The sequence below is a fragment of the Centruroides sculpturatus genome, unplaced genomic scaffold (genome assembly GCF_000671375.1).
Source record: "Centruroides sculpturatus isolate CEXI.00-Female unplaced genomic scaffold, Cexi_2.0 scaffold7, whole genome shotgun sequence".
Taxonomy (NCBI): domain Eukaryota; kingdom Metazoa; phylum Arthropoda; class Arachnida; order Scorpiones; family Buthidae; genus Centruroides; species Centruroides sculpturatus.
The window spans coordinates 472,529-493,111 of NW_019384510.1; the positions used below are offsets into that span (position 1 = coordinate 472,529).

Genomic DNA, 20,583 nt, shown 5'->3' on the forward strand with positions numbered 1-20,583 from the left:
GATCCAAGTGATTTTTGACATTGTCATTTCAAGTAAATGTCTTACAGTTAAAAAAATTTGTATAGACCGGAACAAGTAATAATCTGAGTGTGCTTGATCTGGCGAATATGGTTGGTGTGATAGCATGTCCCATCTAAGCTATAACAGTTTCTGACGAGTTACCAAACTTGTGTGAAATTTGGCATTATCATGGTAAAACACTACACCTGTTTTGTTGATCAATTCTGGCCTTCTCTGTTTGATGATATCACTCAATTTGTTTACTTGATGGTAGTACACTTTCGAATCAATTATTAAATTGTCTGGTAAAAGCCCAAAAAAAAAAAAAAAATTCCTTAAAATCCCAACAAAGAGAGCATCTCTCTTTAAGAACATGTGGAACCCATATATCAAGCTTCGAAATGAAACCAATTTGTTTCAAGTAATCACAAACGGTTCAATTCAACAAATTTAATCTCTTAGTGATTTCACATGTTGTTTCCGGCAGTTTGCTTCAATCAGTACCTTTATTTTGTTTTCACTGGTTTCAACTGGCCATCCAGAAGGTGGTTCATCTTCAATATTGAAATTGCAGAACAAAATTTTGTAAACCAGTTTTGGCACTGTCTTTCTCTCAACACATCTTCTCCATACATGTACCACAATTTTTTTCTTGCTTGAACAGCATTTTGATTTTTTAGTAATAAAAAAGCAAAATATGCCAAAAATGATGCTTTCGATTTTCCATATTTGATGGAACACCAAAAAAAAAAAATTGTATAGAATCAAACAATAGTTTTTACAAATAAGCCTTTAAATGTCAGCTGTCAAAATATATAACGAAAATTTGGTTTAAAATGAAATTGGCTGGTAAAAATACATCTAATTCCTCTAGTAATAAAAAAACTGAACAACCCAATATATTGATATATTGAATACCTAGCCTGAAGATGATTCACACTACAATGCTTTGCTAATATGATACTTTTCAATTGTATTCTTGTTTATTATTTTTAGTACTTTATTTTCATGGGGTTTTGAATATTTTTATTTTTGCAGTGTTTTTCAGGCTTATTGCTACTGTGCATTGAATAAATGTTTTAGACTTTTATATGCACTTGCAAATGAAAAAAAAAGCCATTTTTTACTTTAAGGCAATATTTGCCTTACAGTAATGCCTGCAATCAAACATATTAGTTTACAAATGGTATGTCTGTATAATATCAGATTAATCAATTATAAACAAAAATCATTTAATAACTAATATTTTGTATTTTATAATATTCAACTTACATTTGCATCTGATACATGAATTATATCTTTTGCTGTTTCATCCTCTTCCCATGGCATATCGCCTGATGGATCTTTTAAAAAATTTACCATTGACTGCACAAAAAAAGAAAATTAGTTTTAGTTCAGTTAATTTATTTTTATAATTTTTAATTTTATGCTTAAATGCTTATTTTGTATATCCAATATAGTTAAAGCAGTTCCACTAGAAGATGAACTGAAAATGTCTATATTCATTAAAAATATATTTTTGGCTTCTAAAACTTTAAATTTGAGATTATATTTTAAGTGTAAATTATGATTAAATTATTCACTTAATAAATAAAAATATATATCTCTTTAATAATAAATATGTAAGGTTTTATCAAAAAATCCTACTTGTCAATGTACAGAATTCTTTACTGAAATTTAATCATTATAAAGAGTAATAATTAAATAAAATAGCTCCTAACGTTAATTTCATCAATTACAGAAAATATTTCTAACTACAATGGAACCTAGTTTACTAAAATGAAATAACTCAAACTAATTAACTCAAATTCATTGAACTGTTTATTATGAATGGGGGTTTTGATGCAATATTTCATAAACTCTCCAAAATTTTAATTTAAATAAAATAATTTATGTTTATCTATTAAATAAACCAATCAGAAACTTTCTACGAAGCATGGGAACCACATACAATGAAAATAAACATTGTATCTTGTGACAACAGCGAGGTGGTGGCTTCCAGAAAGCATGTGACCTAGATACTGTGTCATTTAAACCTGCTTTTTTTTTTTAACATTATTTTGTTTTATTTGATTTCTGATGGATTTCTCTGACTAGCTGACATAATAAATAAATGAATTTTTGATAGATTAATTTAAAAAAACGATTATAGTCTGTAAAAATTTTAACCTTTGCAACAATATTTAAATATATAACAATCATAGAGAATGATATGTTTGTGATAAAAAATAATAAAACCGATCAGTTCTAGGTGTGAAATATCACAATTAAAAATCCTTACTAAGCACTTAGGAGTGAATAAATCAACTAGTCAGAAAGGCAATTCTCAGGAGATTATTTAACCATTCAGTTTAGTGTTTTTGAATTTCTGGACAACATCAAGAGGTTTACATTGACATGACAATTCTACATAATAATTCTCCCATGAAAATATTGTATGGATATTTTATTATGGATCACCAATAAACCAATGCACAAAATCTTAATTTTTGCTATAACTTGAAACTTTTTAACCTGATGTCCAATTTTTTCAAACTGATTCAAGTTAACTAGGCTCCACCGTACTACTATTAAATTATTATGAAAACATACAACAGAAAACTACAGATTTCACATGATTACATTACAATAATTATTTAATTTTCTTAAATACTTTTAATATTAATCATCAATATCTAATTCTAATCTCTCATAAAAATGATCATATATAAACTTAATGTATTTTATATATATGTATATAAATGAGGATGTTTGTTTGTTCACTATATGTTTGATTTATATAACTACAAAGGCTATCTTACATAAGGATTTATCACACTGAGTGAGTAATCTAACATATTTTAAATTAAAAATGTTTTATTCCTCTATTGTACAACAATTTAAAAAATTTTTCAAATGAGTTAGATTGGTCACTCCATTTGATAAACCCTTACATAAGATAACCTTTGTAGTTATATAAATCAATAAGCTAATAATCTTAATGTTTGTTATTTTTTGTCTGGGCAATGCTGGGCTTATCTGTTAGTTATACATATTTTAGAATTCATCCAAATATTCAATTAAAGATAACTGTATATTTAAAAATTTTAAATTCATTTAACTAACCTGAATTGTTTCCTTTCTGTCATAATCTTTATGAAATTCACCATTGCTAAAAATATTTAAATATTAAATTATTTTCATGAATACTTATATTCAATGTAAATATTTTTAAATAAAAATAAATAAAGATATATGATATTAGTTAAATTACATTTGTAAACAAAAGTTACTATAGAAAATACAGGTAACCCCCGTATAACACGGCACTTCTATAGCACGGATTCGCTCTAACACGGTTCGAGAATTGGTACCATCCCCCGTATAACACGATACTTTTATAGCACGGATTCACTCTGACACGGTTCGAGAAATGGGTAAAACCCTCGTACAACATGAAATGTAATAAATTTTTATATACTTAAGTACTAATAGTTCACGAAAATTATTATTTTCGTGAACTATTAGTACTTCAGTGTGTAAATTTTCTTTTCTCGTCTTCATACACATGGTCCTTCGCGAAAATTGTTTCAATTTTGCCAGATCTCGACGCTTCTGCTTCTGGTGTTGCCAGATGTTTTTCCCTTATTCCATAAGTGCTTAGCACCATATAAGGAAATTTATAAAGATCTTTTAACTAGAAGCAAGCAATCTAAAATTACATACACTTTTTGCAAAAGGTAAAGCATGAATCTGAAAATAATGCAGAAAAATGCTCAGAGGATAACGATAACTTGCCAAAAATAAAACGCTCTCGGTTAATAGTGCTTTTAGTGATGACAAAGAAAACATTGCTTATATTAATATGTATCACTTAAGAAAATTTTAATAAAGATATTTATCTTAATTATGAAAATATAGTAGCATGTTTTTTAATTTTTGGAACCTTACCCTCCTTTTCGTACTAGTTCTTTGTTTCGCATAACACGGCAATTTTTTGGAACGTAACTACCGTGTTATACGGGGGTTACCTGTACTTAATTAATAGAGCTCACTATTTTATGTGAATTTCTGTTTACACTAAGGATCTTGGAATGTATTGATTCCATCTGGCAGGACTTTAACATATATATTAGAAAATAGTAATCTTCATAAATTTTATATAGACTAGACTTTATGTAAATGACATAAAATACACCAAGGAAGCATAAAATAAACTCCAGTAGTAAATATAAACAAAACAAAATAATGAAGGCAGTAAAGCAATTGAAACACTTTCTCAAATTATCTAGCTCCTTCTCAGCAATATTCATTATAATAATAACGGCACACCTGAAGTCTATTTGCTGAGTTTTTCTTTTTATTTCAAACGTTTTCAGCCTATTTGGCTTAACCAAATAGGTTGAAAAATTATAATCTATTTGCCAAGTTTTCAGCCTATTTGGCTTAACCAAATAGGTTGAAAACGTTTGAAATAAAAAGAAAAAACTTGGCAAATAGAATTCAGGTGTGTTCTTATTATTATAACTTTCTCAAATGTTAATTGAATGAATAATAAAAAGAACATATGGATCAATAAGGTGAAAACATTCACCAGTGCCAGAATGCCTTTGAATGTACTCACAAATAGAGAAGTAAGCAGCTGAATGAGAGCTAATATAAAGAATGGTGAATTTCTGTCAGGAGTGACTACTACTAGGAAAAGACAATATTTCCTGTACTGTGGAGACATGCAAGTAAAAAGTGAATAAAAATGATACTGTTCTCTCCAGAATTTTTTTGCCAGGTGATCAACAAAAACTGGTGGGCAAACCCCCCTCATATAAATAAACCTTGTTCTGTCTTGAACAAGGTTACTGGCAAGAACTTTGATATCTTGGTTTAAAATCTGTGGTTCTATTGTTTTGGAATTGTTATCATTATTTCTTGTTTTTAAAAAACTAAGTAAATCAGTCTGATTTTATTTCTTTTTATGTTGCTTATTTAAGGATTTTTATGAATTTTCAATAAACAAAAAGTTTTCACACATCTATGTGAATAATTTTAAAAAAATGTATTTACATACTGTAGATGTGTAAAAATATTTTTTAAAGGTATTCTCATAGATGTGTTAAAATGATTTCAGTTATATTCACAAAGAGGTGTTAATTGATCTGTGTGAAAGAATATGTATTTGTTTAAATTTTGAATGTATTCTGATGAAAGTATTAGTTTAAAATATAGGACATATGCTGGAAAATTAAAGGTGTATTATTTATTGTAAATATTCCAGTTTTATCAGAATTATTATAGATATTCATTATTTTTATCTGAAATTCAGTGAATTCATTACTCTTGGTATTCAAGTTCTCCACTCAAAATTTTGAAGGTGCTAATTAAAATATAAATTAATAGTATTTATTTTGCATGGTATTCTCAGATAATTCTGAGAATACATTTTGCTTGATTTCCATTATATGAATGATGATCCTTTCTGCAAATGTGACTGTGTATTGTGTTCAAGATCAAATGCCACTAGACTGGCATCAGCTGCTCCAATGGCATAATATGTAGCATATTACTTTAGTGATAAAATTCACTAGCATTTTATAATCTACATGAATATGATTATGTCCATATTTTTAGTTGTGTAGGGTATGAGTAAATGGAATTTCAAACTATTTTGCTTGTTCTTTATTCATTCAGCTCACCTTGCTAACATTTTGCCTGTCTTTTCAGGATTCTTCAGAGCTTGATACTGCTATGATGATAAAAAAACATTGACTAGTCAGGAAAAAATTTAAATAAATTAAAAATTGAACTTAAATTTAAAAAGCCATTCATTTTTGACAAGTAGATGTAATTAATATATTTCTGTAATTTTTTTCTTCAAAATTTAAGTTAAATTTTTAATTTATTCAAATTTTCTTTTTCAACTGTTCATTGTTTATTTTATTATCATAGCAGCAAAAAGCTTTACATCATCCCAAAGAAAATAGGCAAAATATTAGCAACATGAATGAATAAAGAACAAGAAAAAAGTCAGTTTCCATTACACACATACTATACCCAGTGCTTTTTTTGTCATAGAACACAATGAAACGGCATTCCACCACCATTTTTCGATATATTTTAAAAGTTTTAAGAGAACTTTTGAAAATTTGATGTTTGGTCTGTGTTGAATCTCTCTGTTGAGCATAAGATTGGCAACAAAATTATTAAGATGGTCCTGCTCCTGCTTGTGTACTATGCATGTAATATATTTTTAGTAATGAGATGAGCATTCCACTACCTATTTTTCCCAAAAAAAAAGCACTGCCTATACCTATTTTGATTCTATAACATAGGAACCAATAAACTATCTACTATACACTACTTCTCCTTATAGGCCTTACATACTATATACTATTTTTCTCTTAGCAGATAACATTTTTCTTGCTGATCTTTTAAGATATTTGAATATATCAGTGTACACAATTCTTTGATTTTATAATTGATAAAAAATTATGATTGAATTGCCTCTTTATTATTGCCTCAAATTGTTTTATCTGAGAGAAAAAGTCTCAGATAAAGCAATAAGAAATAATTCTCTGCTTGAAAGAATGAAAGCAGAGAATTACTTCTCTGTCAAACATTCTTTTCTGAAAAATAAAGTCAATGTGTCTTTCCTTAATATTAATACTACATTATGTTCCTCAATTTCTGATATTAAAATATCTTTTTGAATTTCTGATGTATAGTATATATAAATGAATACATTAATGATTATTATTTATAATTTGCTGTTTTTGACTGTATTTTTTGTTTATTTTTGATTTCTCAAATCTGTGCTATGTAAAATAATTTTTCATAATTCTTCATAAAAGTCTCTAATATTAAGTATGATTATGGGCTAACATTAAAAGACAAACAAAATTATATAGAATACAATATTTGTTATAAAATACAAATTGCATAGAAAATTTTTTAAAAAATATTTTTATTTTAATATAATAAAAATNAAGGCTGACATATAGACAATTAAGCCTGAATTATTCTAATGATTAAATGAATTATGTAGATAGTATATTATTTGGACTAAATGTGTAAGTGATTATATCACCATCTTGTATTTAATTTAAAAATTAAATTGGCCAATTAATTTCACAGATATTAATTGGCCAATTCTGGCCCAATAGTTAATCTAGCCTTATCATTTGTTCATTAAACAAAAAGTGTTGAGATAGTAGTTGATATAACAAATCAACTCTCAGAACTTAAAATACTGTAATGGAAATAAAAAAGCAAATAATGTAAATAATTAAATATAACTAATTTAATAAGAACTTTTACTAACTGACTAACTAACTAATTTTAACTAAGAATATTTAAAATATAACTAAGAAATTTTCTTTTGTTATTTCACAATTATAAAACATTAAATATAAACAATTTGCTTACCCTCCACAATCTATATAAGCTAATGTTGCTTGTCCTTTTATTTCTTCTGCAACAACTGTATATAACTTCAATATATCTGCAGAATCTTTAGCTGTAAAAAATAAACTATATTTGAATTACAGATCAAATATATTTTCTAAAAACTAGAATAAATAAACATAAAAAACTAAGGCTGGAAAATTTGAAGACGTTATACAAAGAGGCATGTAAATACTATATGTTAGTGAAAGGGGTATTTAATTTCCTAACACACCGTGTTGAATATAAAATTGACTTACTTAAACCAAATAACCGGATTGTTTATATTCTATTATTGTGAATGTTTTTGATGCCCCTTCTGGGCTCTTCCTCAGGCTTGTATGTATATTTGTTCCAAGCTGGCCATTAAATTTTGAACTTCACTTTGAATTTGAAGTTTGAAATTTAATGGCCAGTTTGGAACAAATCTGTGTAAAAATATAATAATTTACAAGTTTAAATTTCCAGAGTTTGATAGTACAGTAACCAACAATTTTCAGCAATGTGAATGAAAATTTTCCTGATTTGGTTTTTGCAATAAAATTCTAGAATATATTATATCTGAATTAAAAGTTTCATCTATACATTGTTTATATGCAGAATAAACTTAAATAATAACACGTTACTTTCAATTTTGTGTTGTTTTAATTTAATTCTTATTAAATTTTATTTAGCTTAATTCTATATTATACCTGATAAAATTAAGAACTTTTTGAATATATCATATATAACACAATTTTTTAGATAAATGAAATTAATAAAGTAGAAATATACATCATGTTACACAACAATTTATACTTTTACTTGCAGTTGTTATCTAAATACCATTATGTGCCTTAAGAGAAACTGGTAGAACATTAAAAATGAAAATCAGAGAGTATTTATATGCAGTTAGATATAATTATCTCAACTCAGTGATTGCAACACAATGCAATCATGCAGAATGCAAAATCTTACTTAGCAATGTCAAAATTCTGAAAAAAGAAAAAAAATCATCAAAAGGAAACTTTATGAATACCAAAAATTCATTAAATTTGTAACATAAAATAGAATGAATTTAAATATTGGTGTTGTAGTTAATGAGATCTGGCAACCATTACTGCAAAAATGAGGAAAGTTAATTTTAAGATGCACTCACTCCCTTGTTTCAAACAATACACTTTATTGTATAACTATCCTATTAATTGATACTAGTATAGTGACACATTTTAACTTGTGTTTTAAAAGTTTTTTGAGTATTATTTTACTCTTTTGTATTATATTATTTTATTCAAATGTCTCAACAAACTGTTCCAAAACCTAGCCACAAAGCTCAATTCTGGCTTAAAGTGTTTTAGACAATAAATTCAGCTTAGGAACATGGCATGTCAGTTTCAAGTTTCAGCTGGTTGTTTTATTTCACTGAAAATACATCCTGTGGTCTTAATTCCTAATACTGGTGGTGTTACATCATCTACAGTACTTTACATTGATAAATGCACAGATATCTGATATAATAGGGCTATAGTATCTGTAAACTGTGACAAAATATGACATTTTCTTGCTGATTTTTTAAATGTAGCCATTTGAATTAATAAGAAATCACATGTAAGATAGTGTAATTAAATACAGTTGAACTTTGTTAATTTTAACTTCGTAAATTTTAATTTTTAGATAATTTGAATTTTACAAATTCCCATTAAATGTAATGTACAAATTACTTGTTTTTTACTTGAAACAATACTACAAGTACTTTCAACAAATTCCGATTGTCTTCTTCAGGCATAGAATAACGTTTCAAGTAAAAAATAACAACACTGATAGACAGTATTAGTATTTTTTTTTAAAGTTTTTGGCATCACGAGAAGCAATTTCAAACAAATTACTTGTTTAATTCAAATTTTTTTTTCTAATTTTTGGATAATTTAAAGCTGGAATAGCTTTATATTTAAAAAATTACTATAGTTTGGAAATTCAAACTTAGTTCACACTAGACAAATAGGAAAAAGCAAATACAAAAAGTGAAAAATGAACATAAAACTGGTCTAGACTGCAAAAAGTGAAAAGTGATTGTGAATTTTGATCATTCACTTACAAGCAAAAGAGAAACATTATTAGTAAAAACAAAACACTTTGGACATTCTGTTTTTAACCACTGTTGCATATTTGTTACAAAAAATGAATGATATGTTAAAAAGAAAAGAATGTTAAATGAGAGAATAGTTTAAAAGATATGCATTGCAAGAATATCATGCTATTTTTTATGTCTACTCTGTCGTGTGATGATTTTGTAACCATCTTAAAGACCATTAGAAACACTGAACAACAAATGACACTATGTTTTTCACTAACAAAAAAGTTCAACAGTTCTGAACTTCTAAGAAATTTATGAAATGGTAAAATTCATCAAAAATAATGTAGTGTGTGATCAGTTATAACTCTTTTTTCCTTTTGCCAGCAATTCACTATCATTGTGAATTAAGCTTATCAAGTAAATGTGACAATTGAAGTTAAGTACACTGTATTTGTAGTACTTCATAATTATTAACGAAATTGGTTAATTTGAATTTTGGATAATTTGAAATTATTTTGCACTTCCCTTGAACTTCAAATTAATGAAGGACAACTTTATATAATTTTTAAACAAAATCGTGTCATTTAATTTAAAGTGAAATTTTGACTTCGTAAATTATAAAATGTGTTTACAAAAATAGTGTATATCAATTTTTCACTGTTGAATATGTAAATATTTCATTAAAAAGTATTATAATTCATTGGTTTGTGGAATGAATTGTTATAAATGTCCAAATAATATACTATCTACATAATTCATTTAAAAAATGAAATTATTTAAATAATTTCATTTTTTAAATGAAATTATTAAGCCTGACATATAGACAATTAAGCCTGAATTATTCTAATGATTAAATGAATTATGTAGATAGTATATTATTTGGACTAAATGTGTAAGTGATTATATCACCATCTTGTATTTAATTTAAAAATTAAATTGGCCAATTAATTTCACAGATATTAATTGGCCAATTCTGGCCCAATAGTTAATCTAGCCTTATCATTTGTTCATTAAACAAAAAGTGTTGAGATAGTAGTTGATATAACAAATCAACTCTCAGAACTTAAAATACTGTAATGGAAATAAAAAAGCAAATAATGTAAATAATTAAATATAACTAATTTAATAAGAACTTTTACTAACTGACTAACTAACTAATTTTAACTAAGAATATTTAAAATATAACTAAGAAATTTTCTTTTGTTATTTCACAATTATAAAACATTAAATATAAACAATTTGCTTACCCTCCACAATCTATATAAGCTAATGTTGCTTGTCCTTTTATTTCTTCTGCAACAACTGTATATAACTTCAATATATCTGCAGAATCTTTAGCTGTAAAAAATAAACTATATTTGAATTACAGATCAAATATATTTTCTAAAAACTAGAATAAATAAACATAAAAAACTAAGGCTGGAAAATTTGAAGACGTTATACAAAGAGGCATGTAAATACTATATGTTAGTGAAAGGGGTATTTAATTTCCTAACACACCGTGTTGAATATAAAATTGACTTACTTAAACCAAATAACCGGATTGTTTATATTCTATTATTGTGAATGTTTTTGATGCCCCTTCTGGGCTCTTCCTCAGGCTTGTATGTATATTTGTTCCAAGCTGGCCATTAAATTTTGAACTTCACTTTGAATTTGAAGTTTGAAATTTAATGGCCAGTTTGGAACAAATCTGTGTAAAAATATAATAATTTACAAGTTTAAATTTCCAGAGTTTGATAGTACAGTAACCAACAATTTTCAGCAATGTGAATGAAAATTTTCCTGATTTGGTTTTTGCAATAAAATTCTAGAATATATTATATCTGAATTAAAAGTTTCATCTATATATTGTTTATATGCAGAATAAACTTAAATAATAACACGTTACTTTCAATTTTGTGTTGTTTTAATTTAATTCTTATTAAATTTTATTTAGCTTAATTCTATATTATACCTGATAAAATTAAGAACTTTTTGAATATATCATATATAAACTATAATAAAACATTTTCAATTATGTTTTGTTTTTAATGGATCTCTTAACAATATGAAACAATATTTTTACTTTAAATTAATTTGCATAAATTATTGCTAACTATTGAGTGATTCATAAGCAATGTGCAATGCTTATCAAAATAAATTATCATTTATACATTAAAATTATATTTTTAAAGTAGTATTTAAAAATATTTATAGTTAAAAAAATTAAGAAAATGATAGCATTTTAAAATAAATAAGTAAATATACACATTTTTATGAAGTAAATTTTAATATTTTTTGTGAAAAATATTCAAGTTTTATATTTTTCTAAAGGAGGACATAAAAAAAAATGAAGACAGAAATAAATTATCAAATTTCAATCATTCAGAAACTATATTTATTTAGTGGTATAAGTTTTTTTTATATTTAATTATCACTATCATTTTTAGAATATATTGAAAATAAATTATATGGGACTAACATTTTTCTTCAGCATCATATAGAAAAAGCAAAACTCTCTGCCTATTCATTTTCTGTGCTGGGATTTTTATATTATTTTCTATCAAAACTTTTTATATTTATGCATTTATTGTCCAGATATTTCAATCAAATTTTCAAGGCCATTGTATGAAAACATTATTGTACAATTACATATTGTGAACATTTAATTATATCATTAATCATTCCATGATTTAATGCATTTCTATTCTTTTTCCAAACAATTTATAGTCATTCAGGGATAAGCAGTTCAAACTTGAATTTTTCACTTCAAATAATGTTTTTCCAAAATAATATATTTTGAATTTTTTGAAAAACTATTCATTTCTTTTAATTCATAGATGAAATTAGCAGCTTATGTTTAACAATATAACCATAACAACCAATCTTCTAAGCATAACTGTAAGAAATTTGAATTAAAACATTTAAATGTCAGGTTTTTGGATGTTGATATATATATATATATTTAGATGTCTTGTAATTGTTTTGTTGTTTGTTTATTGTTAGTTTAAATTCATTTTAAATTACATTGACATTTGTCTTTGAATTAATATTTTATAAGTAAATTTCTTACAATTCCATATTTATTTAAATAAAATTTTTCTAACAGTTTTTGTAGCCTATTTATTATTTTTTCCCTATTAATTTCTTTATAACATACAGTAGAGCATCAATTATCCAAAACAATTCAGGACTGGGGTTGTTCGTATAATCGATTTTTTGGATAACCAATTATGTACAAAGAAATATATTAACCTATCCATGTTGAAATTTGTTCAAATTCTGGTGTGTCTTTAAGTACCTTCTCATAATTGCACCAATGCTGTCAGCTAAAACACACACACCAACAAAAATAATATTGGAGTAGCCCAAGACATAGCCAAAGATTGCAGCGCCACAGCACTAGCAGAAATTTAAATTTGCTGACTGGAACACTTTCGGTTAACTGATGTTTCGGTTGATTGATATTTGGATAATCAATGCTCTACTGTATAAGCTTTCAGCTTTAATAATTTAATAATAAATTAACATTCATAAATGTGAAACCAAATTTTTAAATTTAAAAAAAGTCCAAAAACAATACATGAAATGTTTTGATTAAAGTAATTAGTTTAAAATAAATGTTTGTAAAAAGTTAAATGATAACATACTTTTGTTTTAGTGTGTTTTTCATTTACCTCTCTATTTTTTTTTTAATATAAATAATTCAATAAATTATTCAAAAAATGTTGTTTTTGCATATCATCATCAGTTATGATAAATAATCTTCACTTTCTTTATTACTTATGTATATTAATTAATATATGATATTTATTTCAAATGATATTAATGTATAGTGTCATTCAAAATTTTCCATATACAATACACTACTTAAAGAAACACACTTGTCATACACATGCATGCTGCATAACATCAGATGTACAGTACTAACATACATTTGTCATGAGTGGGAGGAAAATATTCATATGTGTATTCAGTGGGAGAAAATATTCGTATATTCAGATTATTGGTGCTTGCTTATCATATCTTGTTATAATAAATAACAAGATATGATAAATGAGCACCAATAGTAAGACAAACTCTTTTCCTATGTGTGGAAGCTTTTGAATCACCCTTCAGATACAGATATATGTATCAATATATAATAAATTTTTTGAATAAAATGAACACTGTTATTGAGGTAACTTAATTCTAACAAGCACTGTATCATTTGAAAATAATTTATAAATAATTATGTATGGAATTTTTATACAAACCTGATTTACTATATAATACCATCACATTATTTTTTGTACGCAGAAGTTTCTTAAAATCCTTAAAATCTGTTACTACTTCAACTAGAGATTTACTATCCATTTTTCGGGAAGTGCATTGCAATACAGCAAGAAGAATTAGCTTTAAAAATAAATATGAGTGTTAAAAATATTTTTTATAACCTTAAATTAATTTCAAAATAAAATTTATAATAGTAAAAGTGTGTAAATTCTTATTGTTATTAAACCTCAAACTATTTATCTTTTTCTTAAGTTTGAAAAAAATATTAAATTTGTAGACATTAATTAATCTCCTAAACTTATATTTTTCTATTTAACATAAGAAATATTAACATATTTAATAATTTAAATATATTTTGCAAAGAAATATTTTAAGTAAACATAATCTGTATTGGACTGAATATTTGGCATTATTCAATATTCAAGCATATTCAGCCACAAAGTATTCAGTGTACCATTGAATACTTACTTTATGGCTGAATACTAAAATATATTCAATATTTGGACCAAATACTTCCTGAAAGCTGAACTATTTGGTTGAATAATGTAATTTTAGTTTAGGGAGCAAAAAGAATGAAAAAACAATAAAACATAAAATAGAATAAAAATATTTAAAATTTCAGATATTTAAAAATATTATTATTTATTCCATTTTGAAATAAATATAACTTTATTAAATGATCTTGAGCAAATATTATTTATTAATATTGTAATCACAATTCAAGAGTGAACTGTAATGACAGTAAAGTATTTAAAACAAATTTAAACATAATATTAAACTATTGTAAGTTAAATTTAAAAAGTTGAAATTAAATTTATTTTCTTTTGTAACTTTCATAACTATAGATATAATCTCTAGCTAGACAGAAAATTTATATTTGTTATGATATGACAAAATTTAATTTTGTTAATCTATCAATTTAAAAAAAATTACTTTCTCACATTTCTCATATACATATTTCAGATGTTATTGGATAAATTAATTAGATACATTCTTAAAAATTTTTCTAAAAGCATTATTTATTTCAGACATGTAAAATTATAATATAATGACAGAAACAGAAATTGTAACATTATATTTATTACATTTAGACTAATTTAAAATCTGCCAAAATACATTGCTTTTCTCCAGAATGAAAATTTCATCTTAAAAACCAAATTTGATTATGCAATTTTCATCTCTTAATATAAAACAGAAATAGTTTACTATAGTTATCTACTGAATCATAATACTACAAACCCAAAACTGTAATGCATTACTTGTTTGATACTTACCAAGTAAATCATTATCTGTTGCTCATAATCTTTAATTTTATGATTAGTTACTGTTCATTTCTACAGCATTCTCAAAAAATTTTATTATAATCATCATCATCAAGCAACATTATCAAGCATATTTAATTTCCAATTTAAACAACTACTGATTAAGAAAACATTATAATAAGGCAACTTTCATACAAATATTGAAAATATCTCTATGATAAATATCAATTAAAGACAATGCTTAATATTATTGAATCTATTATAATATAGTTTTTTTTATGAAACTATTTCAGTCTTGTACTAAGCAGATAATGATTAACATCTTTATAATTAGAAAAAATATTGATTACTTTGATTAAGTAAATTTAAAAATTAAAACTCACATCATTGTAATTACTATTTTTAACTTACTTTTAGTCTAGATTCACAACTTTGAGAAATAAATAATTCAATCAAAAAAATTTTGACACCCCCTGGAATTGAGTCTGTTTAACAAAGCCTCTTTAATTTGTCTGGTAAGAGGAAAAAATGCAATTTAAAATTTCTGAAACAGTTAAAAATTTATGTTTCTGGAAGAAAAGCAGAGGTCATCAATTTTAAGGATCTTATTAACAACACAACAATCTTTTTTATTCCAGCAAGTATATTAAATTAACAGTTGAGACAAACGTTTTCGAACAGAAATTTTAAGGATCTTAACATCATTTACACAGCATGGAAGTTATATTTGAATCATAGTTAATTCGAGTTATTTTTTTTTTTTATCTTTGCTTTGATTTATTATTCATTTTATTTATTTTGCATTTTGATTTCATCCTACTCATTTTTGTACCAGTGTTTATTGAACTATGTAACATTTGAATTTTTATGGAGATGTTATTTCTCCATTGGAACAAGCTATTTCTAAGGAGACAATTTTTTACGAGATACAGTATCTGAATTTGAATCAGTCCATTACTGGAATATTCTTTGTTTGAAAAATCTGAGCTAATGTATATGCTGAAAAATGATGTTCTTTTCAAAAGATATTCCATTTAGAAGCACTGAAGACGACCTTTAAGATGTTGAAAACATTCTGATATTAAGATTTGTTTGCTAAAGTTAAAGATTAGTATTTTAATGTCAAAAAATGTTATAAGTTCCGAATGTATGTAAGAAATATGTTTAATGAATAATTTATATAAATATTTTATTACCATATAAACTTCTTTTGTTAAATGAGCTTAATACTCAAACAATATTAAAATAAATTACAAAGTTAAATTTATTAATATTTATTCTTTTATTTATTCTTTTAAACTTATCACTCTAACAACTTGTAGCAATTTGAAAATAATTAAATGAAAAGACAAAAGTACTAGCAAACATGATTTTTGATTATTTTAAACTGTAATATAATTTTTTCTTTTACATAAACTAATATGACATTTTAGGAATTACATGAAATTTACTCTTGAATTCAAGCATATTAAGTGTAATATAAATATTAATGATTGATTTAATTTCATTACACACTTGTCATACACATGCATGCTGCATAACATCAGATGTACAGTACTAACATACATTTGTCATGAGTGGGAGGAAAATATTCATATGTGTATTCAGTGGGAGAAAATATTCGTATATTCAGATTATTGGTGCTTGCTTATCATATCTTGTTATAATAAATAACAAGATATGATAAATGAGCACCAATAGTAAGACAAACTCTTTTCCTATGTGTGGAAGCTTTTGAATCACCCTTCAGATACAGATATATGTATCAATATATAATAAATTTTTTGAATAAAATGAACACTGTTATTGAGGTAACTTAATTCTAACAAGCACTGTATCATTTGAAAATAATTTATAAATAATTATGTATGGAATTTTTATACAAACCTGATTTACTATATAATACCATCACATTATTTTTTGTACGCAGAAGTTTCTTAAAATCCTTAAAATCTGTTACTACTTCAACTAGAGATTTACTATCCATTTTTCGGGAAGTGCATTGCAATACAGCAAGAAGAATTAGCTTTAAAAATAAATATGAGTGTTAAAAATATTTTTTATAACCTTAAATTAATTTCAAAATAAAATTTATAATAGTAAAAGTGTGTAAATTCTTATTGTTATTAAACCTCAAACTATTTATCTTTTTCTTAAGTTTGAAAAAAATATTAAATTTGTAGACATTAATTAATCTCCTAAACTTATATTTTTCTATTTAACATAAGAAATATTAACATATTTAATAATTTAAATATATTTTGCAAAGAAATATTTTAAGTAAACATAATCTGTATTGGACTGAATATTTGGCATTATTCAATATTCAAGCATATTCAGCCACAAAGTATTCAGNTGTTTTATTTATCAAGTTTTTCCATATTAGGAATTTATATTTTATCTTGCCTTTTATGTAAAGTAAAATATGAAATTAAAATTTGGTCAGTTTATCAATAAAATATTTGGATATAAAATCCAGTAATTGCGGCACTATTAGTATTTATAACGCAAATAACTAACAACTGTAATAGCATGACAAATTTTACTATTTATTATTCCATTTCGATAAGAGACGTTAAACCAAAGACCGAAACAATAAAATAAATTAACCAAATATGAACTTTTTATATTTTTTCACCATATTTTTAAAATGTGTACCTAATCCTGTTTTATTTATATGTTGACAGTAAGATATTCAATTAAAAATGATGTAAATAATATAATTTTACGAATTTCTATCAATATGTATGTTTTCGCTTATCGCCTTGACAATGCTAAACGTAAACATTGTATACATTAAGAGTAAAAAAAAATTAAATTCAAAAATAAAAAATAAGTTTTCCATTGAATCTTACTAAGAAAGGCATGAATGGTCCGATGCCTCCAAAAGTCATGCTTGTTGGAATGGAAGAAGCCATGATTACTGCCACGTCTTGGGGCTATTGACGTAAAACTGATAATGTATGTTTCATCATATGAAGAAATCGATCGAAATAGTTTTTCTATTGATAAATGTAATTTTTACATTCAACAAAATTTATAAGTGGACATATATATTTATTCTAGTATCTTTTTATTTTAATTTTGTTTTTCTTTTTTTCTGCCGATTTTATAGAAAAATTATTTAGTATCTTAGGGTGAATATGCAATTGAATTAAGATTAAGATGCTGATTATTGCTGATTAAGATATGTTATGTGTCGAGTGATAACTGATAACCTTGAATTCTCAAATTCATAAGTATTTATAAGCGACATTTTAGACTATTTTATATCATTTTGTAATAAAATACAAACCATGTTAAGATACGATACAACAAAAATATTTTGTGAATTTAATGTTAAATGATTCATTACTATAAACCTGTAAAATAAGTTACTATTAAAATTTAATTTTATGTAACTATTTGTGCAATATCGTGTTTAACATCAGTGCCATAGTGTTGTATTAAAATTTCGCAAGAAAAAAATAATAATAATTTCATTTTAATGGCACAATTGTAACTACAAAATTAAAAACCATAACGAAATATATTCATTTAAAATTTCATTTAAAACAATACTATTTAAATAATACATAATACATCCTCATAAGTAGAAAAGTTGTCATATCTTATGTGATATAGTCTCGATTATTCAGTTCTCTGGCCTTCCATTTTATCCGACGTATTTGGTCAGGAAATCTGCGATGAAAAACTTGTTTTGTTATAACAGTAGAAAACATTTGCCTATAAAAATATGAAATGTGAAGACATACACGAATTGCAACAGTAAGTCTTTTGGCCCTTGTTTCAGTAATCTCTGAAAAAAAAAATCGTCATGTTTACAGCGGTTACATTACAACCGTCGTAAACCCTGTGTTTTTATAGAAATATCGTACTCCTAAAGAGTATTCTTGAAAAGTATATACGGGCCGGATGGCCGAGCGGTCAAGGTGGCAACCTACCGCTCTGGGGACCTGGGATAGAATTCGGACGGGTCAAATAATCACCAGGAATTTTTGGGGGTCCGTTCGGATATGTCGGGCTCCATCCCTCACCACCCGGCAGCCCCATTGTGGGCCTGGCCGAACCCATAATGGACTTTCAAAAAGAGGTTCTCTTAACTCTTAGTGCCCACAGAGCGGAAAGAGTATTAAAAAAAGTATACACAGTGTATACGAAAATTCGTAAATCGTATATACTACGGGTGGGCAAGCAAGAGTTCAGTGGGAGCCGAAATGTACCGTAGGTTTTGCAAAATGCATGGGAGCCGCAGTTCTGTACTTTTTTATTCTGTACCGCAGTTCTGTACCGCGATTTTATTACATGATATAAATATAATATAAAACAAATATTGAATGTTTTTAATAAATACATTTTCATAAAACTGTAGAAATAAAATTGTAAAAATAATAATAAAAAGCAGAAATTAACACTTTTTAGCAAGAGCCGCGTGTAACTCAAAAAAGCCGCATTTGCCCATGTCTCGTATATACTCTCTAATATAAGCGATATTTCATATAAAATTTTCTGCAGACGCCCATGTTTGCGAGTAATGCTGAGCATAATGATTCATGGATGTGTTTGTGGAATGTCTAGGTTCGTCTCACGAAAGAGATAACGCTCTTATTCTAAGAGACATGCATTTTCAGCTGCATACCACACTCGACACCTACCTTTTGATACCATTTAAAATTAATGACAACGTATCTATAAAGTAAAGAACACTTCAATAAAGGATTAAAATCGGCAGTATAAGAAGAGTGAAATAACATCTTCGATTTCGCAACCAGATTGGTCAATTTCATGAAAAGACTGTTTGTTTAGTTATGACAACGCAACACTTGGGCGATCTGCCTAGGGGAGACGCCTTCTTTTAGTGTGTTTGTTACCGCTAAAGCTCGAAATCCGTTAATGTGTACATTACCTAGCTAATCTGCAGATTAACTAGGGTGATCCGTTAAAGCTGCTAAAATTATTCTATTTCTCAAATTACCTAGGTAATCTTCAGATTATCTAGGTAATCTGCGAATTACCTACTAGGCACTCTGTAAAGTTAAAATAAGATCTTTGCTGGAACAACAGCAACGTTTCTGTACGCTTAAATTAACATAATGTTCTTTATTTAATTTTCAATATCTAAAGAATCAAGTTAATACAATCAAACAATCAACAAATTAGTTGATTGAATCAATCATCAATCAATTAAAAAAAACTTTAATACAAAAATCAAACGGTTTAAAATATTATCACAATTAGGGAAATGAATTTGCCAAACATATGATAAAATTGTACTTACTTATTAGTGCAATCTAAAGATTGGTAACACTGAATTATATAGCAAATGGTTTTGCGACAAGCACGCCTATTTGTGGTACATTTAGATGTGCAGTCACATTTTCTGAAACCCTGCCCAGTACCTAAGGGATTGTTTTATTGCTGTTTGACGTAAAGATATTTCTACAGCAGGGACATCCATCTTCTTTCGTTAAAAATCTCTTTTTGCAAACACTGAATTCAAATTTTGCATACAATTGTTTTAAAATACCTGTTTTAGTATCAAGTTTATAAAAGCCATCCTCTGTTTTACTAAGAACCACAGCTAAAATTGAACGT

General features: G+C 26.0%; 1 protein-coding gene across 1 annotated transcript in view; it reads right to left on the bottom strand.

Annotated features, from left to right (window-relative positions):
• The window catches only part of LOC111622346 (protein disulfide-isomerase A5-like), a 77,595-nt gene extending 62,440 nt beyond the window's left edge, over positions 1 to 15,155 (bottom strand). Inside the window, exons 1-6 of the mRNA XM_023364706.1 lie at positions 15,001 to 15,155; positions 13,708 to 13,846; positions 10,717 to 10,807; positions 7,399 to 7,503; positions 3,106 to 3,151; positions 1,273 to 1,365 (exon numbers count right to left, since the gene is read on the bottom strand). Coding sequence (XP_023220474.1) covers positions 1,273 to 1,365; positions 3,106 to 3,151; positions 7,399 to 7,503; positions 10,717 to 10,807; positions 13,708 to 13,846; positions 15,001 to 15,012 — 486 coding nt within the window. The 5' untranslated portion in view covers positions 15,013 to 15,155. The remainder of the gene's footprint in view (positions 1 to 1,272; positions 1,366 to 3,105; positions 3,152 to 7,398; positions 7,504 to 10,716; positions 10,808 to 13,707; positions 13,847 to 15,000) is intronic.
• Positions 15,156 to 20,583: the final 5,428 nt, after the last annotated feature.